The sequence below is a fragment of the Drosophila mojavensis genome, unplaced genomic scaffold (assembly GCF_018153725.1).
Source record: "Drosophila mojavensis isolate 15081-1352.22 unplaced genomic scaffold, ASM1815372v1 contig_81, whole genome shotgun sequence".
Lineage (NCBI taxonomy): Eukaryota > Metazoa > Arthropoda > Insecta > Diptera > Drosophilidae > Drosophila > Drosophila mojavensis.
Genome location: NW_025318907.1, coordinates 7113133 through 7138041, shown reverse-complemented (window position 1 = coordinate 7138041; position 24909 = coordinate 7113133). Strand labels below are relative to the sequence as shown.

Here is a 24909-nt window from a genome sequence, read left to right as displayed (position 1 = left end):
AGCGAGAGAGTGAGAGAGAGAGAGAGACAGAGAGGGACACAGGGAGAGTGAGGGCGGCGCCTGTTGTGTATGCAACACTAAATTACATGGCCAGGCTAATTTGCCATAAAATATTGGCCAGCAATTGCCAGTGGCTTAGCTTAGCGTGAGAGTGAGAGATTTAGAGCCAGTGCGAAAGAGATGGCAGAGTGCAAATGTTGGAGTAGATGCAATATTAATGCGAACGTTTCGTGCATTTATTGGCACATAAATCACTTTGGCCTCGCCACCAAATCACAGTACTACACACACACACACACACGCACACACATACAAACAGGCTGCAGCCAAACACTCAACACACATAAAGGGCTACGAAGCCACAGCAGGTCTTAGGCTTAAGCCGGCACTTACCTAGCAGTCGTGAGCTCCGCTCATTAGAAGTCAACCGAAAAGCCAAAGTCTAGGCAGCTTGCAGTTCCTCGTTATGCACCCCTCCTCTCCTCCATTTTCATTTTTTCTTTCTTGCCTTTCCATTTCTCTCTTTATTTTGCTCGCCCTCATTTTGGCTTTCATGTCAATTAATGCGGCGCACTCTTCAAATATTAGCAGACATTATATGAGGACAAGCGCTGCACTAAGCTGACGCTGGCTGCTCCTCATGCACAGCGCAGTCATCCTTGCAGGGGATCCGCTTCCTGCACAATGAACGCACAAATGACTTGGCCAACACTTGAGTACTTCAGCGCGATGGATTTTCTTTTCCTTCATTGCATTCTTTTTCTTTTCTTTTTTCTGATTTTTTTTGTGGTTTTTTTTGTTTTTAATCGGGCGTTCCATTGTCAAACAGGCTGCGATGTCTGAGTCCTCCTCGTTGTTCGTCAAGTGGCAGGGATTACGTTGACGTTGAATGCGTTGCTGATTCGAGTGGCGCTGCCGTTGCTTCTGCTTCTGCCAGTGCCATAGCCGCAGCCACTGCCACAGCTACCGGCTGATGATGATCGCCCACAACAACACATATCAATTTAACAGCAATTTAACTTTGATTGCCACCACACACTATCTACTGAAGTTGCTGTTGCTATAGCTGCTGCTGCTCCAGTGCTGTTTGCTGCTTGCTGCGCAGTCAACCACTCACACCGACCACTTGCCAGCGACTGAACGTCCGAGCAGCTGTGCTGCCGTATTTCAATGAAATCAAGCGACGTATAAGACAATTTTTGCATTGCTTCGATCCCAAAGCTCCAGGAAAAAGCTTTATAAGAGCGCGCGTGTGGGAGCGAGAGAGCAAGTGACACTCTTGCCATACAGCGCAAGCGCATCCTTAATTAGTTACGCTGTTTGCTCGGATTTCGCATGAAAATGCTCGTGTTTTGGCTTCGTTAACAGTTTTTGCTTCGTGCTTTAATCTTTGTTTATTTTATTTCATGATTTCGCTCTGGCATTTAACCTGCTGCCGCTGTTGTTGTTGATATTGTTGTAGCTGTTAATCAGTCTGTTGTTGGTGCGGCTGTTATTCTAACTGTTAATATTGTCGTTGCTTCTGCTGCTGCGTGACTCTTGATGGTTTAATGCTGTTGCTTCTACTGTTATTTGCTGCTGCTGTTATACTGCTGTTACTGTTGCCACTGTTATTGTTGCTGTTCCTTCAGGCCAATGTTATCATATCTGTTTACGCTGTTATGTCCACTGCTACTGCTGTTCACGCAATTTCTTTAGCTAATGTTTTACCTTTTCATATGTGGAAATTAACAATTAACATTTTTGGTCACACGAGCTTCGGTCCCCAACAAGTGACAACAACAATAGCATTAATCATCCTGCTGCTGACACTAAAAACCAAAAACAATTAATCAACACTAAAATTTGGCCACAACAGAGTTTAAGCTTCTTTATTTTCTAGTACACTGAATCATGGCATTGCATTAACTGATTGTTGTTGGCCAAAACTTCATGTCACTTCGCATAAAAGTTGCACGGCAAAAGCATCAAATCAAATCAAAGTTTGATTTGACAGCCAGACAGCGTTCGATTTGATGTTTTTCTTTTAGTCCCAGTGACTTTTTAAGAACTTCCAACTGCAAGTGCTCAAAATACAAACACAACAAAACACCAGCACCCGTCCGCACACTCATAAAATCAGCTCAATTCGCTTCAGTTCAGGTCAGTTCGATTCAGCTCAGTTCATTTTACTTCAGCCAAGTTAAGTTTTAGTCCATAACGCCCAACCACAAGCAACTGCTGCCCTCTGGCTGTGTCCAGCCAATATCAATTTATCAATTAATGCGCCTAATGAGAGAGCCAACTGATTTGCTGTGTCACTTAATGCAAGGCACAACAATATGTGCCTGTGTGTACAAAATTAATTAGGATTCGCTCATCATCTGCGGTCTCATATAGACGCACCATATATATATATATATATATATATATATAGTATCATATTAATATATATATTCATAGCGAGAGAGGAAGGGAAAGGGAGAAGCTAACGAGATTTCTACACTGCAAATTTGTTGTTGTGCTTTAATTGACAATCAAAGCAAGTAATCAAATTTGCAGCTTGACATTTTTCATTAGAATTATTATGTAGTTATATAGCCCAGTTCCTGTTTCTGCATCATCATCATCGTCGTCGCTGTCGTCGTCATCATCGACCTGTGCGTTAACTGGCTGGCAAAGTCAACATTATTTAGCGCCCACATCAAAGGCATAAAACAGCGTCAACTGTGGCATTCCCTTCCCCCTAATCTGAGGACTATCTGCCAATGTCTATGCGTGTCAGAATACCTAATTAAAGCAGCTCGGCACGGGTAAGTGGAAATGCGGAGAATAGATATGGTAAAACTACTCTTAATAGTTTAATAGCAATAAAATACGTGAGATACGTGCTAGAAATTCTGATAAGTTACTTGCAGGCTTGCTTAAGGAATAGACTATGATAGAATAGTGAGATGGAATATTTAATTTTATTAAAATTCTAAATTTTTTATGATAAGAAATAAGAAATATCTTAAGTAATCTGACAGAAAGTTAAGTTAAGAGCAAACAATCAATAAAGAGAAACTAGAAATTGTTTAGAATAATTTTTTCTCTGAAGGATGCCATAAGTAATATTTCATTTCATTTCATTTTCATTCATTGAAATTTAAAATTAATTCTAATGATTCAATTGATTATAAAACATACAAAAATAACCTAACATCTCTATGCTGTCATTGGTTCTAAGAATTTATTTAATTTAAATTATAATTTTAATAATATTTTCTAGAAATTATTTGATAATATATTATTTTTAGTTAAGCATTTTAGCATTTATCTTATTGAATATATATATTCGAATATAAAAAAAATATATAAAAATATATATATATTTTTTTATGATTTTCATATACAATTTTAATATAGAAAAGTATATAAACATTTTATTTAAACAAGCAAATTTATATATATATGTGTTAATATTTAAAATCGAGAACCGATTCATTTTATGTATCTTATATATATTTGAGTAATTGAAAAAAAAAATAAATAAATAAAATTCAACCAAATAATATAATTTATTTAAAAATCAGATATGATCCCAAATTAGCTGTAGTCAGCAATCACTGTACCTCTATTATGCTCTTCTTTTAATTCAATCTTAATTTGTTTTCCTTATACACGAGCTATCAAATTTTATTCCAGCTCCATGACGAGAAGAGCCAACCAAAACTACGTTTTCGGGCAAACATCAAATTGCAATTCTTTTTCACTTTGATTAACTCAGTGTGTGCACACACAGCGAGAGTGTAAGTATGGGTGTGTGCAAAAGTGCATGAAAACACAACAAATTGCTGCAGCTGAGTGAGGAGAAACCCGCCCACGCAAAGATCGATAAAGCCGAGCCATTTGCTGCTGACCAGCTGGAAATTAGAGCGCCAAAATGAAGCCACAAAATGCTAAAGTTGAAGGCAGGAGCAGAAGGTGACATAGTGTGTTTACCCAGGCGGAGGGGTCGGGGCAGTGGGCTGTGGGGTGTGGGGTGTGGGGTGTGGTCAGTGGGGGTGGATGCGCCATTCGCTTGTCATTTAATATCCGCAATTAAAGTGGTCATCAATCAAAATGAACAACAAGAAAACCTAAATGAATTAAAAGTAAACGAAAGAACAAAGCAAAAGGATGAATGCACAAGCCAAAATGAAAGCCGTAATAAATAGGATAAAGCGCAGCAACAAAAAAAAAAAAAAAAAAAAAAAAAAAAAAAAACACTGCGAAACGGAACGAAGCGAAAGGAGCCCATAGAACATGGCCGGGGCGCAAGCCGGTCGCCCCGACCGATAAACAAGTGCTATACAAACAAAGCGGCGCAGTACGCTGAACCTATTGATGATTGAGCAGGACATTAATCTAACGAAATGCAGACAGCCGGCAGCATGGAGTAGGAACTGGGAGCAGTGAGCACCACGCTGAACGCTGAACGGTGGACGGTGGACGGTGGACGGTGGACGGTGGACTTGGTGTGGTGTCATTCAGGCCACGGCGGGCAAGCGACCAAATCAACTGACCAACTGTGAAAGTGTCAAATTTCAAGCCGCATTGTTGGTGCTGTCCACATTGGCGACATCCTTGTTACGCTTGTCCTTGTTGTAGTTGTTGTTGCTGTTGTTGTTGTTGCTGCTGTTGCCAGCGACACTGGCCACGTAAGCAAACATAATTTCGCCGCTGCTACGACCTCCACACAACGCACTTACCCAAACATATATATAAGTATGTATGTATGTGTATATATACATACTTATGTGTGTATATAATATATGTATTATAGCTGGCTTATGTTCAGTAGCCTGGCTGTGCGTCAGGTCCTGAATTTAAAGTGCTGCCATCGCAAGTTAATTGCAATCGCATACTATAAGTGGCATTAACAACAGTTGGCCCAATGAGCCGCATTAGTTAGCCAATGTTAATTAACAGCTCTAGCATATGGGCATATAGTACCCAGAAGTACTTTAAATATCTTAATCAAGTCAAAATAACACAAAGACGAGAACAATCAACTCTACAAACTTTAATTTTACTATAATTGTCTGCATTAACATTTACCAAGCAGTTTAGTTACATTACACAACATAATGTTAATTAACAGCAAGTAGTAAAAGTTTCGCTCTTTAAAAGCTTCCGCATGATATAATATGAGATGATTGATTGATATTGATGAAAAATGATATTTAGATAGCTTAAGCAAATTGAATGTAACAATATCTGTGCAAACTACCCAGGTCTATCAACTATTTAGTGTTACTTAACAGCGTATAGACTGTAGATTACTTGGAAGACCACTCTACTGGACAAAACATAAACGATACACATTCAACTCAAAAACTTGCTGTAGATTGACATTAAGACTTAATGGCTCAGGTCATGCTGACTCACATTTATAATCATATTTTTTTACATTTTGTCGTTTTTGCATTCTTCAATGTCTCCGGGTCATATTGGACCTTTGAACGATTAACAACATTATGCTAAAATTCTCAACTCAACTTTACTCTCAATCAAATTCTTCTAAAATTCTCAACTCTCATATTTCGTCAGCATTTGGGTTAATTGAACTGCAGCGAGCTACAGATATTTGCATCAATCTCAGCAGCATTGCTCAATTGAGTTAAGTGGACTCTGATTATTCAATAACATTACACGGCATGTTAGCTAACAGCTGGTGGACTGTACGCCACGTAACAGCTAACAAATGGGCTGCATATGCGCATTAATGAACTTTGCTAGGCTATAACAAAAATGATGCTCTTGTTGTGGTGTGAATTGAGGGGTAAACACTGAGTGACAAAATGCAATTGTCGCCTCTGACGCTGCTTGCGTCATCTCATTTTGATGGTTTGACAGTTGCGATTGCAAGTAGAAAAGCAAAATCAGCAACAGCAGCAGCAGCAGCAGCTGCCATGCTGCCAGGCAGCAGTTGCAAGTTGCTCATTTGCCGCTGTCCATGCTGCAAAATTAGATGCCAAATTAGCACACCCACATCCACACACACATACACGCACAGGAACCGAAAGCTGATGCAAAATGTGCAACCAGCAATTGGTCAGAGCCTGCAAAAGCAAAGGCAGCTGTGAGTGTTAAGTTGCTAGCGACAGAAAAACCGTTAGCATGCAACATTGCATCAGTCACTGGATGTGTGTGTGTGTGAAACTGCTGTTGCTGCGGTGCTTTGACTGATGTGGCACACACACACACGCACACACACACATACGCACAGTGACACATGGACAGGGCCGAGCAGCACACAAAAACTCCGCTTGCTGCATTGACACGTACAGCAAAGCGAACCCAAACGCAGAAACTGAAACCCAGAACAAGGTCTGAGCGTGGGCATTACTAAATGGTTTTTCAATGGATTCGAACCGGATTCGGAGGGGCACGGGCTTCTGTCCGGTTACACGCTACGCCCGCATACAACTTTACCGAGCTTATGAAATTTTGCGGTAGGTAGTGCCACATGTTGTTCTTGAGCTGCTTCTTGTCGATATAACCCTAGCAAATGGGATACTTCTACTGGGGCAAGGCGCGTGTAACACTATGGTGAATACATCTTCGAAATGTCTAAATTATCCGTAAGGTATTGAATCTAAGGTATATTGGTTTATACAAATATCATAGACATTGTTGTAAATATCCTATATAAGAAAATACAAATCACTAAAGGCATCGAATTTAAAAACTATTTTTAATATTTTAAGTAATCTTAAACTTCTATTACAAAATAAAATCTTACTCTTAAAGTTCCTTTCAAGAATAAGCTATATCATATAGTTGCCTTAAATATAAAAGAAACTTTTATATTGTATCATAAATGATGTGCCATATATCATATCATATCATGTAAATTTTAAAGAATAAAATAGGTATACTAATATTAATCAAAATTTAGCTTTTATTATTTTGTTGTATAACTTGTTTTTATTTTATTTAATATAATTGAGGGCTATAATGTAATTATTTAATAGTATTTCTTTTATAATTATTTTCAATTAAATTATTATTGTTTAGTATTTTTTTAAAATGAATATTTTTATTAAAAATTTTTGTTGTTGTGGTTAGTAATTAAACTTTGAAATATTTTTTTATTTTTATTATTATTATTATTTTTTATATATTTTAAATTATTAAAGGTTAAATATTTTATTCCTATTATGCATCATGCATAGTCATATATAATATTATATAGCATGTAAATCTTATAGAGTATTCAATGTACGACATTTCGCAAGAGCACAATTTTCGTCTTCATCTTAGTGGTTTTTTGCTAGTGTTGTTGTTATTGTTGTTGTTGTTGTTTATCCTTGCCTGCCTGCTTGCCGTGGTGGTTTATTAAATTTGAAATGCTACACCTTGGCTCGTATCAGATTGCCTCTACAGCAATGGCGTTAAGACAAAAGGAACTACATAGACATACGTACATAGGCATATGTATGTATATGTGAGTCGGTATTGGTATTCATGTAAAATGCAAAGCCTTCGCCAGCATAAGGAAATATGCCATGTCATAAATTTTATACGAGTATGAATATGAATACAAGTATGAGTGTCTGAGTGTGAGTGTGAGTGTGAGTATGAGCTGCTCTCAGACAGTTAGCTCAGACAGCCATATAAGAATAAACAATCCTTCCTACACACACACACACACACTTACTGTTGACACACTTTTGGTCTGCCCCCTCGCTGTCGCACCTTTCTTACTTTTTTTTTTTTTGCCTGCCTCAGCACAAAATTTTCTATTTTCTATTTTAATATGAGCCTAAATTGAGCTTGTTATTTATGTATAGTTTACAATACCTTATGGCCAGAGTCTGGACTATGCAGACTTTGGACTGTGGACTGTGGACTGCCTTTTCAGGACTTTTGCGCCCTGCTGTACGCCCAGCGTGTGGCTTTGTGTTTTACACAAAAAAAAAAAAAAAAAAAACAGTTCAGACTCGTGCGTCTCAACGCGGGCGGGGGGTGGACGAAAAACACGAAAAAATATAAATAATTGAAAAGTGCAGGGGGTGAACAGCAGCAGCAGCAGCAACAACAATAACAACAGCTGCTACAACAACAACAGCAACAAAATGTCAGCCAGAACTGTCGTAATAAAAATGCCCTGCAGTTAAAATAATTGTCACTGTAATAAAGTGATGCAGAAAATTATAAATGCACGGGCAATTCAAAGAGTTCCCCAAATAGACAGATACAAGCGAAAGCTAAAGCTAAAAAGATTTTCATTTTCCCGAATTTAAAGTAGGACATTAAAGCATAGTTGAGGACCCATCAGAGCAACCTCTTTAAATCTGATTATTTGACCACAAGGCCCACATCAACCAGGGCATCGAAACGATGATGGGCTAAATCAAGTGAACCCTAAATTGATTTGCTCTCATAAGACAAGGCTGAAGCCCAGCAGCAACAAAAACAACAGCAACCGAGCTGACACCGACTTATTCAGCTTATCAAATTGAATTGATTTAAAATACAAAACTTTATTGACCCGCAAAACTGAGGCGATTTTCAGCTCGACCTTCACAACTATGAGCCGAAGCGAAACCAAGCGGATGTCTAGATAATAAGATTCAGTCTGGTATATATGTAAACTATGTATCTCCTATGATAGCTCGAATAGCTGAATGACATTACACTTACTCAAAGAGAGCTGTATCCCTTAGGATCTCAGGACTTTCGACTAGATACTGTCATTAATCTTGCAATCCCAACGCACAGTGCTAGATCAACTAACTGTAGTTCAAGCCAATCAAACTCACCTTATATCAGTTAATACCTTCTGACATACTTTAGTTATTAACTGCTTCGAGTTGAAGTTAAGCGCTAAAAATTTACAAAATCCGCGAATACACATTTATCAGAGCTTTGAGTTCTGGCTACCCTCGACATGGCGCTGAGCTGCCATAGTGTCCAAAGTTCTTGGAGTAACGCTGAGGGAGCGGCAGCACGAGATGAGTGAGAAGTGACGAGAAGGAGGGGGAGCGTTAGTGGGAGCGGGGTAGTGGATCTGCTACTGTGTTGGTATCCACTTGGTCCACTTCCATTTTATAGCAGCAGCCAGCCAAAACATTATAGCCATGATTAATGGCAGATAATAATTTCGAGTGCGAGCACTTGACAGCATACAAAAAGTCAGCAAACTATGGCCAATGACGTCCATTAGACTTGCCACGGGCCAAAATGAACAGGGAGGAGGCTCTGGGCTGAAGTCCTTTGAGTGGGAGGCGTGCAGGCGGTCAACAAAGTGCAGCAGCAACTGCAAATGACTGCTGAAAAATCAGCAGCAGGAGCAGCGAGAGCAGCAGCAGGAGTAGCAGCAGCAGCAGGAGGAGTAACAGCGGCTGCAACAACAATTTTCATATAAAACTATTGCCATATTCTGTTTGCGGCATTTAACGAGCAGCTTTTCTCACTCTCTCTCCCTCTCTCCATCTCCTTCTCCATCTGTTTGTGTGATTGCTGCATAAATTATAATAAATAACTATATATGCATAAGCAAATACATATACAAATATATTATTAAAATAAAAACAATGGCCGCGACCTCGGCCAACGGAAGCGGAAATAACGCACACGACTGCCATTTTGGCGGCCGTTGTGGCATGTCTGCAGCTGCACAGTGACACTTGCCACATGTTTGGCTTTTGGCTCCCGCCGCACCAAAATTGATTTAAGCCTTTGCCACGCGTGGCCTCTGCGCTCCACGCTCTACACTTTGCGTTTTTGCGGCTAGCAGCAACAGCTGCAACAAATGGCATTAAAATGCAGTCACAGCCGCCAAATGTTTTTAGCATTTTTTAGCCAAATTTTCACTTATTTTTATTAGGAGGCAAACCTAAAGCTGGTTTAGGCAAATTTAATAAATTTTGTATTTGAATAGCCTGATATTCACTTGAGAAAGTTTATTAATATCTGAAGAAAATAAAAATTTGCAGTACAAGAATAATCTTTCTCAAGTAGTTCACCTCGACTCTCACAAAGTATGAAATCAATATATAAATAAATAAAAATAATAAAAAATAAAAAAAAAAAAATTAAAAACTCATTTTTCTTAAATAAAAGTTTTGATTAAGAGATATAATATATATGCGTAGCTAAATAATATGAATAATAAATAATAATCAATACTGAAATACTAAATTATTAATCAAAAACTTAATATTTGAAATTTATATCACGAAATTTTTAATCGAGCAAAGCGAAAGGCAAAGCCTTTAGATCAAATTTATAAATACAAATTGATTATGAATTTATGTTAAATTATTATTTATTGTTATTATTATAATATTATATTATATTTTATTTATTTATATTTATTTTTTTTTTTAATATTCTTTTCCTTTTCTTTTTACTTTTTAGCGAATATTGGCCAACCTTTTTAACTAACTTTTTTTGGGAACATAATCTGTGAATTTTTCCGGTTTCGCTAGAATTTTTACCAATATTTAAATGAATGCTTTTATTAAGGATAATACAAAGTTTTATTGCCCAATATGGTTCAAGTTGAAAAGAATATGGCGAGGTTCTATGCCAAGTTTACTAGAAACTTATGAGGATATTTTTTTCTGAGACTGATTTTGGCATTGAAGACCAAGAAGAGGGAGGCGGACAACAGGAAGGAGGAGCAGGAGGATCTGCTGTCTGAGGCATGCGTTTCAAGTTACACGCGGCGTGCAGAGTACGCTTTTAAAAGCGACGCCTTTTATGCCCAGCTATAGTCATTACAAAAGGACATACAGACACACACACACACTCACATATATGCACGCATATCTGCACACACATAGACATATGCGGGGTCCTGCGTCTTGGCAAAGACAATGAACGCCTGTCGAACCAATAAGTGCAGCGGGTTCTTGGTTTTAGTCTGCGTCCATGCATTGTTGTGAGTGCGTCATAAAATTACTTTTTATCATTGTAACATGACAGGCGGTGCCCCACGTCCTGGATCCAGCGAACTGACGCAGCTCTCGCTGATGTATGTCGGGCTTTTTATGAGCCAGCCAATGCCAAAGACATTCATACACGTTTTCTTTATGTTGCAGCTAAAAGGATGCTATAGCTTCCTGCTGCCCCTCCTGCTGTCCCTCCTACTGCTTCTGTTGCTAGTCCTGGTTGTGTTGCTTTTGCTGCTTCTGTTCTCCTGCTCCTGCTCATGCTCCTGCTCCTGCTATCTCAGCGCCTGCTCCACTGCATTGTATTAATGGATCGCATGCACGAGAGCCCAGCGCTAATAAGCATAAACGCAAACTTGCCATGTGACTCGATTGCAGCTTCCTTCCGTACGGCCCTTGCAGCCTTTTGGCATCCTGTCTGTGCGTGCGCCACATCCTGGACATGCGCGAGGCCATGGCGTGCGCTCCGCACTTTGACTCTGTGCTTTGTGCACTTTATTAATGTTATTAAAAATCTAACAAATGGCACAACTTGCCGCAGCTATAGCCCCATTGTCCCGGCCAACTTTCGTCCAGCTGGCTGTGTGTGTGTGGCGCTTTATTAATGCCCGCAACAAACACACACACACACACACACACACATACACACAAGTGCCAATTAATGTGGCTGGTCAGTGCTGCAACTTTGTGGTCTCATTGGCAATTGACAGGGCTGTCCCCACTTGCTTCTAAGCTCCACATTTAATGGACGCAGACTAAGATTATGTGGCACAACAGGTCGTATGCGTAATAAAAACGTTGTTAGGCCGTCAAAATCATGGCATATAGAATATGTATAATATTCAATATATAGAATATTCAAAATAGATTAACCTTTATGAATAAGCTTATACATATACATATATATATAAACAAATATTCTTAATTTTCCAGTTGATCTGACATTCAACGCATTTCCACCAACCACAAATTAAAGTAGGTCAAGTGATTCTAAGCTAAACTATTTTAATTGTAATTCTATTTTTTTTTAAAGTAATTCATTCCTTGTAACAATGTTAACTAAAATTTACCAACTTGAACAAATTTAAGAACTAAATCGATTCAACTTTTATCTCAATCTATTTTCTGGCTATTTAAAGCCAAACAAAAAATTCTCTAGCGCCGAATTGCATAGAAATGCAACAGTTTTTCAACGACTTCATTGGCGCATTGTGAACCATTCTTGGCTGAGCAACTGTTTGCCAATGCATTTAACTGGCAGAAACCATTTGATAACAATTTGAACAATGGACAATTCTATCTCACTTTATTTTCACTCAATTTTCTCTCGCTCTATCAGCGCGCGTAACCCGAAAAAATGAAAAGGAAAGTAGAAAACCCGAATCGAAAATAACTGGAAAGCATTTTAGCTGAAAACTGGTATACCCATTACATTCAATTATTAAAGTAATGAATATTAGTTATAATAATGTTATATATATGTAACTGCTAAATATTAATATTAATAGTTTTAAATTTCAGCTTATTTGAAGGTTATGCCTATAATGTGTCTACAATAATTAATCTCTCTATATATCGCTCATAATTAAACCCTTTTTATAACCTTTTTAGCATCCGTGGCAACAATTTGAAAGTTAATTGATTCGACTTGGCAGATAAATACCTCGTCGATATTAATTTTTAATAATTTTGTAATTTTTACAGGGTATAAAGCAAAACTGTGTAGAGCTACGACTCGACTAGCAGCATGCAAATGACCTGAACAATTGCAGGAGCGTTACAATTGTTGACTTTTTGCGTAGTTAAGCAAGTTTAATTAAGATCCATTGAAGGAGTTTTGGCGAGTTCAGAAATAAGAATGCAAAAGAACGGCGGCAAAACTTTTGTTCAACACCTTAAAAGGTGTGCGACAACAAAAACAACAACAACTGTCGCAAATAGTCTATGAATCCACTTCAAAGCATCTCCCGTATACCCCAAGTGGAGTCTGTTCATTTGCAGCAATAGTAAGTAAATGGCGTATTATAAAACGTTTGCCTGTTTCCCATTGCAAAACAATTGCCAATTTGGCTTAAAACATTTTGGTCGACAAGCAAGTTGGTCTGTCGACTTCCGTTTGGCAGCTTTGCTGCGGTTGTGTCGCTGTTGTCAGTTGATTTGTGTCTTTGTCACTTGCAGCTGTAGCCACAGCAGCGCCAACAACAACAACAACAGCGACAATTTCAGCAGTTAATACTCGCATCTCGAGGCATTTGCCGTGGCACGCGGGCACAACTTTGTCCGTGGCCAGGATGTTGTCACTTGTCCTTGTGCGAAAACAAAATGAGTACAAAATGCTTAAAACGACTTCCGCTTCGACAATTTGCATGCTGCGCCGCGCACCGGAAATGGAAAAACACTTCTCGCTGTGGCGCAACTGGCCGCCGCCCTCCCCGCCCACTCCTCCCCGAATCTTCCTGCCTTCCCTATGCTTGCAATTAAGCGTGAACACATGCAGCTAAGCTGCAAAGAGATTGAAAAAACAAAAACAAAAAAAGAAATCGTGAAGCCAGGTCAATATTATACTGACTAGGGTGGGGGTGGGGAGGAGGGGTGTCCTGTATTTGCCTTATGTATATTTCATGTAAACTCAATTTGAGTTGCGTTTGACTCGCCCGCTGTGCGGGGCCGAATAATGTTTAGTTGCCCCGCCCACAGCCGCCTTCAGCCTTAATGGCCAATTAAGCGTAGACGACACAAGAAATAATTAAATCGCTGCATGCGATGCGCCCTTGCGGCATGCGGCATGCAGCATGCAGCATGCGGCATGCGGCATGTAGCTGGCAGGAGGCGGCTGCCGACAGGCTGCGGGCGGCATGTGGTGTGTGGTGTGTGCTGTGTGGCGTATGGCGTGTGGCATGTGGCAAGTGCTATTCTATATGAGCGTTAATAGCTAGCTGACTTGCAGGCGCCTGCCGCACGCTGCGTATGCGTAATCCACACTCTCTCGAATTAAATCATTTTTCAAGCGCCGCGCAAAAGTATGCAACAGTTTCTTCCCCCTCTGCTCGTCGCTGCAGCCAGCAGCTATGCAAATTGAATGCGTGCGACGCTCTTATTAATGAGCCGGCGTGGCGGAGAGCGAGCTTCGCCGCTTAAATATTTCAGGCGCAATTATGCAGCTGGCGCATTAAAAATCAAATAGAACATTCAAGATGACAGCTGCAATCAGGCAACAGCTTTCTTTGCTCAGATTCTTCTGCGCTTTTTCGGGTGTTGGCCGTCATAAAATTCAATTTGGCGCAAAGTGTTTAATGAAAGCGCCAAGTTGGCGACACCCGCCTGCCCCGCTGCAGGCCAACGCCACTGGCACAGCGGGCCAACTTGGCCATTAACAATTCACGCAGACGTTGCTACGCATGGCTAAGAACCAAACAACAACAGAAACAGCAACAGCAACAGCAATAGAAAGCAACAAAGCAACAGCAAAAAACAGAGTGGAAGAAAACTTGTTTTACATAAAAACACACTTTAGACATCAAATTATGCAATGCAGGGCGCTGCCACCCACAACGACTATTGCAATAAATGAGGGGGATGAGGGGGTGGGCGCCATCACTTTTTCTTTTCTGTTCTGCTTCTTTTTTTTTTTTTTTTTTTTGTTGCTCAGATCTGACAAAATGCAATGGCTGTAATAAAAATTAACAAGCTACGCTACGTTTGAGTTTTGAATTAATTGAAAGCGCGTATGCACAGGACATTCGAGTGGCTAGGGGCGGGGTAGGGGCAGGGGTTAAGGGTCGCCACGCAGATTGCAGAAGCTCATTTGGATGCTGAATAGTGAAAGAGAGCGAAAGAGACAGACAGATAGAGAAAGAGAGAGAGAGAGCTGCTTGCCTTATAAAATTATAAATTCGCGTCTAAATGAGCGTTGCAAAATTAATGAACTGCATGCAGTTTAATTGAAATGCGCATCAAGAGGGAAACTAGGGGCGGTCAAGGATGTGCTGTGTGGGAAAATGCATAATGAAAATCAATTTTAAACCAAACAACTTGCATCAGTTGGCGAAATTGGCCAAGCAAAAAAACTAAGTGGAAATGCGCCAGTTCGCTGATTTACAATTTACATATCAATATTTAATCTATTAGATTAAATAATAGATTAGATAAATAATTAAATTCTTTTCAAATTTGTTCGAGCTCATCTCGCATCATCATAATTCTAGTTAATATCATAATGCATCAGCGCCATCTATCTTATTCATCACTCTATTCCAATGAAATTCTTTCTGCTTAAACTCATCGTCTCTCTAATATTTAAAGTCCTATAGAATGTCACCGTTCTGAAAATGAAATCTTTTGCATATATATGAAAATAATACAATTGCAAAACTATCTTAAATTCACATATTTACAATGCAATCCACTTTGTAGTTCTACCATCCAATTGGTATAGTTCAAGATACATATATTTTTGATCTGGCAGTTCTTGGTCATTTACCTAGTGGCAACGCCATTATGTACTTATTTTATCCTCCACTCGGCAACAGACATACTTGAATAACTACCATCTATAAGAGTTAGTTTCTTAGCATAATTTTACTATTTAAGTATTGAACCCGTGCGACTTCAAACAAGTTAGAATATGTTTAACTGTTACCTTCATATTTAATATACTCTTCTAGGTTTGCAGACAAATGAAATTGAAAATATCCATCAATCAATAATGACTGAGCTCTATATATATATTTGTTTTATATGTAATATGCTTATACTTACATACATGTGTATCTCGAAAAGCAACAAAAACTTTTAAGTATTTCCGAAGCTTAAGTTATTTTTAATTTTATATAAACTCCCATTTATAAATAATATATAATATTAATTATTAAATAGTAGATAAATAAATAAAAAACATGTATTCAAATAAATATTAATATAAATACATGGATAATAGCACACCATTAGTATTCTTTGAGCTGCCTAGCACTTACCTCCATGTTAGATCCGTCTTGTCCCACTTGGCGCCCTGCAGAACATATCGACGCTTACGCGGGCCGTGATCCAGATTATCCGGTGAGAAATTATACGCATGCTCATTGTCGCCCACGCCGCAGCGGGGCAATTGTATTAGCCTGGCCGTAGCCGCGTCGATTTTGCCCGTAACTGGAATGTTGCCAAATTTCTGTGGCACGGAGACGAAAATGTTAGTTTGTGAAATTGTGCATAATGCATGTGGCATGCAGCAGTGGCAAGCGCTATAGCTGCAGCTGCTGCATGCTGTTTGGCAGCTACCCACCTGGAGTTTACTTAGTGCATCTATCAGCTGCTCCTCGGTGCGCAGGGCTCCCGTTTCCAGATCCGACTTGGGCAGATAATCAAACTGCATGAGGTAATTGTACTGCAAAGATGGAAGCGTTGTGGTAAGTAGGCGGCCAAAAGCCAAAAGAAGCAGAGGAGCGAGTGCTCAGACAGATGCATTAGGGAAGTGTGCCAAAACTGGCCAAAATGGTTGAGAGCCAAACTATTTGTTGGCTTAATGTAGGCGCGTCGGCAAATGATGCTGGCATGAAAAACTTTTTGCATAAAGTTAATGATAAAAGCAACAGTCACAGCAGCACAGCCCCAACAACAACAAAGAAAGAAAAACAACAACAGCAAAGTTTAACGTTACATTAATAAGCCAAAAAGTATGCCACACAAAAAAGACCGAAACCCCAATAAAAAGTAGAGGATGGAAAGCTTCTCCTGCAGTAGTCGGCTCGACTGTGGGCCTTCGCTGGCAGTTGCCTTAATATTTGCCAGCTAATTTTGATGAGCAAAGTTGAGCCCAGAGCTTAGTAAGTGAAATTTTGAATATAACATAATATAATTATGGAGTTTTTGTTTACTACCCCTATGCATTTGCTTTCAAGTTCTTTAGAAATTATTGAGAAATAAGTGTACTAAATTTTAGCTGCTTAGAGATCTGTTAGTCTATATCATATATTAGGTATATTTATGAAATAAGGAATTTTTATATTATTCTACTCATTTTAAATTAAATTTATAAATAGGCAAATTTCTCTATTTTTACAAAAATTTATTATTTTAATATAGTAAATCACTTTAAATAAGAAATAATTATTCAAACAACTCTAAAGTACTTTTACGCCTTTTTTACCATAATTAATCAATGGAATACCTTAACAGACCAGATATATGTTGCTATTTAAGATTACAGAGTGCCTCTGTTAATTTAACAGACTGAATTGACTTAATATTAACATAATCAGCATTTCTCTGTATTTATCAAGCTCTATTCTCAGCATACCCCACTCTCCACAGTAGCACAGGGTATGAGGAGGCAAGCGTATGCTATAGCTGCTATCAGCATCAGCTTCAGGCATTGCTGTTTCAGTTTCAGGCCTCTGCGAGCATGGTCACAATCGATGGGCATATATTTTGTCAGCCCTTCCTCTTCCTCTTTTCCTTTTTTATTTTTGCTGCTTTTTATTATTTTTCGTTTTGTATACTTTTTTTCTTCTTTTTTTTTGGGCCATGGCCCGCAACCAAATAAACAGTCATAACTGTAAAGTGGGCGACAGCGACGACAAAACAGAGCTTCGGCCATATGTGTAGACTGGATTTGCATATTTTTACATGTAATACACACACTCACACACACGCACACATGAAAAGAGAAGATACACATAGAGTAAAGCCAACCAAGCAAATTTATTTATCCATACACACACACACATACAGTCTAGTGCGTGTGTAGCACGCCCCCACACACACATACGCACACACACCAGCAACTTACGTGACCTGCAAATTAAATTTTCTCTTTCATTTCGGATATATGAGAAAATTGTCACACACACTCTCTGGCACGCCTCCCCACACGCAATTTGTTGAAAACATGTGAAAAACAATATACAACAAACTAGCAGACACACACATACACACAGACAAGAAGAAAACAACATTCTTTTGCGTGTTGTTGTTGCTGTTGTATAGAGTCACACTAAAAGTCGATTCACAAAAAATTGTTCATGCCGGAGAATCGTTAACACGCTAAGATTCCCTCGCTATAAGGCGATTAGCTGAATTTATTGTGGAATCGATTGATGAATGGTGCGTTGCCCCAAACATCGTGTGATGCATATAAAACTAGCTGAGATAACCCACAAGTCGTTGCCTCAAACAAACACAGCCAGCCAAGGGCCAAGGGCCAAGAGGCAAACGGCAATCGCAAACGGCAGGGGAAACTGGCTAAACTACTTTAAGCTGAAGCATGTCGACAATTGGCAATGAAGAACTGCAACAAGTTGAAGAACTTGTTGGCGACATTCAGCTAATTGCTTAATTATCAATTAACTGAACATTACTTGCCTCAGAGTTTATTAGAAAGAATGCCAATAAACTGAATATTAAAGAGAAGATTAATAAAAGAGATGCTAAAGATATTTGAAAAAGTCATTTGCATAGGGTGTATTAATTATTCTTATTTAATAATGTTGAATTCTTCAGGGAGAATCATTCAAATAAAATATATATACATTAATTATATTTATAATTATCTATATAACTAAATATTTCTAGAGAGAGTTGGCTAAGATCACGTTTCCTTCTATTTTAATTTCAAGCAACGAAATAGACTTGTAATTTCTATTTCATTATTAAATATTATTAAATTAATATACATTGATATAATTATTTTAGGCTTATGTATAATATATCATACTATATGTATAATAATTTATATATATACTTCAAAGCTTTCAAAACTAAGAATATATTTTTTTTGCATCGTCGTGCTGAAAATGTTTTCGAAATTTATAGCTTCAACTAAAAATAATTATTACATTCGGAAATGGAAACTGTTTTCCCGAAGAACTCATCATAAAAAAATTCGAAACACCATGAAAATCTTTTCTACACATGTAGAAAACAAAAACAATTTGGGAAACTTTGTTGAATCTGTTTATATTTATAGATATTCTAAGACGAGCAAGACACGCAATATATCTAAAAAGAAATGTACATGCCTAATTATATATTTATGGAGACCGCCGCCTGAAAATTCGCAGCGGGTGAGAATTGATATGAATAAGCTGTGCATGATTAGTCTCCAACAAATCGGATTATATTTTATACTAAACGCTCCTGAGCAGGAGCAGTTTTCTTGAATCTAATTGGTTTCTTTATTCAGTTCGAATAACTTGCCACATGCCACACACTGCTGCATGGCTTCAAGGTATTTTTTTATATAACTATGGATCCCTGGCGGCAGCAGTGCAAGTGCAATAATAGCTGCAAGAAAAAACGACTTGACACCAGCTGTAGGCGAGGGAGAGTTTGAAAAAAAAAGAAAAGAAATACTAGAACAACAACAAGAGCAAGAGCAAGAGCAGCAGCAGTGGCAGCAACAAAATGTCCATGCAACCAGCTGGTCACAAACTGCGTCAGAGTCACCAAAGTTGTCACGTTGTTGCAACGCGTCAGCGTCAGTCGGTTACGTTAACGTTATGTTGACTTTATGTTACGTAGCGCCGTCTCTCGCGCTCCCTCTTGCACGCTCTCTCACTCTCTCTCTCTCTCTCGCTCTGTCTGTGTGTGTATGACGAGGGTAGTCGAAGAAAGCCCACACAAAAGCACATTGAAATTCATATAACGTATCGGGCCCAGGGAGCCTACAACTACGTACAGCTGAAGCCAATGCCCAACAACAACAGCAACAACAACAACAATAGCATAGCAACATACATGAAAACAATATCAATTAAAATATGTACAAGTTTTATTAGCTAAGGAATCGGACAAATAGAGAGAAGCGAACAAGCGGACAATCGGACAACTAACGAGCGGAAATTGTATGTCTGCAACGGCGACACTTGATTAATTTTTTATAAGCGCGAAAAAAATCATAAGAATGAATCGTTGACCATCAAACTTTGACGTAGGCAGCAGATTGAAGCATTAAAAAGGGCAGAAAAATGAGATAAAGGAGATAAAGCGGAATTAAAGTTATTGTGGAAGATCTTGTGTGAATCGGCATTTATGATATATCACAAAATGAATCCATTCATGAATGCAATGGAGCTCACTTTTTGGAGACCGGCGACTTTAACTGTTTGCCCAGTTCTGGTAAGAAATTCTAGTGAAAGTGGAAACATCTATTTGAAGCTGTTTCAATGCGCAGCTTAAAGTGAACTGATGAGGCTTTAGTCCTAGACAGTTTACAGATCACTTGATCGCAGCAATTTAACCTACATTAGTCATATTTAATGTATTCTTCGGAATGAAGAAGAAACACAACGGACAGGCGTAAGTTCTTCCGCAGTCACGTTGCCGAGCCAAGAGCAAATAAGGCTCAGAGCTGTTAGTCAATTTGGTTAATCGAAGCCATTTGCCATAAATATTACTTAAGCAAGGTGTGTCACGGATACGCGACCCAAACCCAAACCCAAACCCAAACTCAAAGCCCAAGCCCAAGCGCAGCTAAGAGATACAGTCAAGCTGATGAAGACAGTCACACATAGAGATAACGATACGGACGGACGGACTTGGCGGGGGGCTGATGAGCAGCTTTGTTTTTATGACCGCTCGCTGCGACGCCGATAATAAACTACAATAGCCGATGAATGAATGCATAAGTGAATGAATGCATGATTGGTTGCATGACTGACTGACTGAATGAGTGGATGAGTGAGTGACTAAGTGAGACTCTCGCACTCGCACTCGCACTGCACTCAACGGAAGCTCGTCAACCCCTTCGGCCGGCGGTACGGTCAGGGTCCAGGTGTATATGGGGTGGATCAATCATTTATGCATTGGCCTTTTGCGCTTTTAATGGGAAATGGGAAATTTGCTGGCGCTCTACGTGTTTGAAAATCGAAAAGAGAAGCGGGCGGGCAATAGTGCCGGAGGGGGCATGCCAAGCCGCTGGCTTCTGTGCATGTCGTACGTGGTCAAGCGACGTTTCAGGCTAATAGAAAAGCGACAGCAACAACAACAAAAACAACAGAAGAAAAAAAGAAAAATAAATAAAACAGGTGAGCAGCAAAGAGTAAAAAAGTAAAAAAAAATAGAATAATAATAATCATGGTAAAAAGTGCGACGCGAGGTACGTGCGCATTTGGCGTGTAAACAAAATCATGATACAGAAATAATAACAAGCAGAGAAACCAATAACCAAACGGGAATAGGAAAACTTGATCATATGCAGAATGAACGACAAACATATGCCCTGTAAAAGTGAAAAGATCATAGAGAAAATCAATGAGAAACAGTGATGGAAAGATAAATGCAAACAGTGTAAAAAGAGGAGGACTGAGAAGAAGAAGAGGAAAAGAAATAAGAAAGCTATTAATAATAATAAGAAGAATTAAGAAGATGTGAAAATCAAGAACAGAAGAGAAAAGTAAAAACAAATGAACAAAAAGGTAAAGGCAAATCTGTTGTAGAAAAATATTACAAATTAATTTAAAGTAACTAAAAATCGGTAAATTGAATACCTAACAACCGTATATATTTTTTAATTATATTCAAAACTTGCACACATTAAAAGTGATCAAATATCATCATTTCATTGATATTAGAAAATTCCATATTATCTATAATAAATCAAAAAGCGAATATACCCTGCGCTCCATGTCCGAGATAGGGCAAAAAACCAATTGTGAAAGTGTAAACGTAGACCGCCATAAATGTTTTGGCTTAATTTAGTTAAGATGGCGTGACAGAAGTTCTGGCCGTGGAGAGAGAGTGAGAGTGTGTGTGTGTGTGTGTGTGAAAGTAAATTGAACAATGCGATATGTTTATTATTTTATTGGATTATAATTATGAATGGACAATAAGAGAACACAACAATTAAATGAGACCCACAGCGTGCGTGTGTTTGTGTCACTTAACTCAATTACTTGGGCAAATAGCCATGAGAGGGGAATTGAGGGAGATAGCGCGGAAGCGGGAGAGGGAGTGGCAGCCAGTGTCTCATATGTTTTAATCAACCGTCGCGCATGCAGCAAGGCAAGAGGAGGGCGGTGTGCGGATGGTATAGCAGTTGGCCACACAAACAAATCAAATTGGTTTATCTGGCAGCAGAGGCTGCATTGGCCCAATGGCTATTGACAGCCATAATTCTTGGCATCGGCGACGACAGGCAGCAACTAATAAAGGCAGACCAATAACCAATAAGGGATGCACACACCCACACACACACACACACACACACACACACTCATAACAGCCTGCACATCTAGCAAGAGCCGCCCACTCGACTGAGCCGCAAACAAACCTATAAAAATGACAAGCAACTGCAACAAACGAGCGCATCTATCTAACTCTAACCAGATGCAGAGGCACCAGCTCGATCCAGGCAAATCCGAGAGGCGACACATTGTCCTTGCCTGCGCTGGCAAGGCAAGGAAGGCAACGAAGCGCCGCCAGGATTGTGTGTTAGCCTGCGTTAGCCTGTTCGCCTGCCAAGTCGAGTCAAGTCAAACGCCATGCGAGCGACCAGGCGCAACAAATTGTGAGAAATGCGCAAAAAACGAAAATGCAGCAGCAGCAGCAGCAGCCGCAAGGAGTTGCATGCAACGTGGTGGCAAGGCAAGTGCGGGGCCAAATTGACAGGATATGGCCATGATATGGCTTGCTTGCCACACACAACAACAGGTTTTTCCCACAAAATTTATGGCTGCTACAAGCGAGTGGGAAATCGGGGGGTAGGGGGCGGTGCAGCCTCCTGCTCCTGTGCTAGAGTGGAGGTATTGAATAGAATTTTACGTGTTAGCTGTGCCGCAGGGACAACAAAACATAACTCAATCATATAATGGTCGCATTGCTTCTCTCCCTTTCTCTCTCTCTTTCTCTCTGTGTATGCCACATAAAAAATGTTCACTGCTGCATTGAATGAGATGTTTCAAAACTCAATTGAGAAACTGGAATATGCACTCACTGGCAAGCTGCTGCTGCTGCTGCTGCGACTCCTCGCTGCTTTTCTATGCGCTTCTCAAGCATGACAAATGATAATGGTCGCCATCTGCCGAGTGTGTGATTGTGTGTGTGTTGCATGCATGTGTGTTTGCAGTTGTCCTTGAGAACTATCAATAAAATTGCATGCAAATTTTTACAAAGCTTTAAGACCTGATATTGAGTATTTGGCAAGGACACGCGTCCTGGATAAGAGCAAAAGTAAATAACAATATTGATGACATTGAATAGACCTCTCATATATGCTATACAGCATTGAGAAAATTAATGCTGACAGCTCTTGAGTTAATTTGAAATGAAAATTAAAATCTGAAGAACTCATTTTTAATTTCCTATACAATGATAGTTATCGAGCAAGAGCTTTCTATGAGTTTGATTTGCCCGCAATAAATTTCCATAAAAATGAAACACTTCTCAATTGCTTTTCACGCCGAAGTGTGATGGGTAAATGCTTTACCCCAATCTCAAATCGCATTCCTCTGCATACACTTATTTATGACTGAATGGAAGTCGAGCGCCCTCCACGCATTTCCGTTTGCCATCTCAAACTTAAGTATCATATCATGTACGGCAAATGTGTGCGTATGTTCAACTGGGAAACACATGCGTTCCAGATACGCCCTCGTGCTGCATACCCGCCTCTCCTTGTGCGTGCCTCTATCTGGCTGTGGCCGCCTAGCCCAGGCCCAACACCTCTTTGAAATTTATAGACTGCAAAATTTTAATAAAAGAGAGAGAGAGAGAGAGAGAGCATAGACACGCGAGCTGAGCGACAGAGTGAGGAGCGTGTGTGTCGGCCACAGCGAAGGCGTTCGTTCCTCTACTCCTTTTGTTGTTGGTATTATTGGTTTAATAAAAATAAAAACAGAAAGGACGGACGCCGGCCGCAATGACTGGCAAGTGAAGAGATGGTTAAATTAATTGAAATCAACATTGATTAATGTGAGATACGAGAAAAATGAACCGGCGACTGCAAAAGACAAAAGCAAATGCAAAGAATGAGAAGCCTTCGTACGATATATTTACTATATTGCAACACTATGTGGCAGCTGTAGCACCAATTCGAGTGGGAAGCGTGCGTGACACGCCGAGTCGTGTCTATTTACTTGGCGGATATGGGCTTATAAAGATAATATTAGTTTTAACAGAAAGCAACATGCCATAAATATTTATAAATTAAGTTATTCATTTATTTGAAGAATATTTAAAGATTTTCTGTTTAAGTTTTATAGAAATTATGAAATATTAAATATATTTGTACACACAGTTTAGAACATATTTAAGAGATAGAAGTATTGAAAGTAAATATTGAAATTATTTATATTTTATTTTTTAGTTTATTTAAAGTTATAAATACAATTTTTTTTTTAAATAAATATTTTCTATATTTTCATTATTATTATATTTATTATTATTATAGTTACTGTATTATTACTATATTTATTATTATTAATAATTATTATTCAATTTATAAATTATTATTAGTTTAATTTATGACTATTTTAAGTTATTAAATTCTTTCTAAATTCTTTCTAATAGTTTCTAGACTCTACTTGTGGTATATGATTCATCTATTGCCCTAGTCCCTACAATTCGTAACTTTCATTTCGATTTGCTTTTGCTTTTCGCTCAGCAGCTCGGGTCGTGACTGGCTTCTTTTGCGTGCTCGAGGCTACGCCGATAACGCCGACACGCTGTAATCTCTTCGCTGCAATGGGAGCCCAGTAAATGAATTGACCGCAAAACAGCGAACACGCAATGTGCATGGCGCTGGCACTTGAACCGAGGGGCGCCTCTCCATGCCTTTAGCCCTGAAGCCGCGGCTCAACCTGCCACAAGTTTAGTTGTACTTGCACTTTAATTAGACCACAGAACGTAAATTGCAATATCGCCCCAGCTCGAACCACCAGTCTTTCAAAACAGTTCGAATGTTTATGGGAAAGTGATGAGATACGCCCACTCGCCATGGCCATGGGCTGAGCAGAGACGGCAGCCGAGGGGGCGGGGCTGGTGTTGTGGGCTTCAACAGCCGCGGGAGTCT

At 39.2% G+C, this 24909-nt stretch overlaps 1 protein-coding gene across 2 annotated transcripts in view; it reads right to left on the bottom strand.

Moving 5' to 3' along the window:
• Window positions 1–24909, bottom strand: part of LOC6580945 (matrix metalloproteinase-2) — a 106691-nt gene that overhangs the window by 64842 nt on the left and 16940 nt on the right. The window contains exons 2-3 of one of the 2 annotated variants that reach the window (XM_002006704.4): window positions 16186–16287; window positions 15881–16071 (exon numbers count right to left, since the gene is read on the bottom strand). In XM_002006704.4, coding sequence (XP_002006740.2) covers window positions 15881–16071; window positions 16186–16287 — 293 coding nt within the window. Of the gene's footprint in view, window positions 1–393; window positions 1148–15880; window positions 16072–16185; window positions 16288–24909 lie in introns of those variants that run through there. The other variant, XM_015164544.3, reaches the window with a different exon arrangement.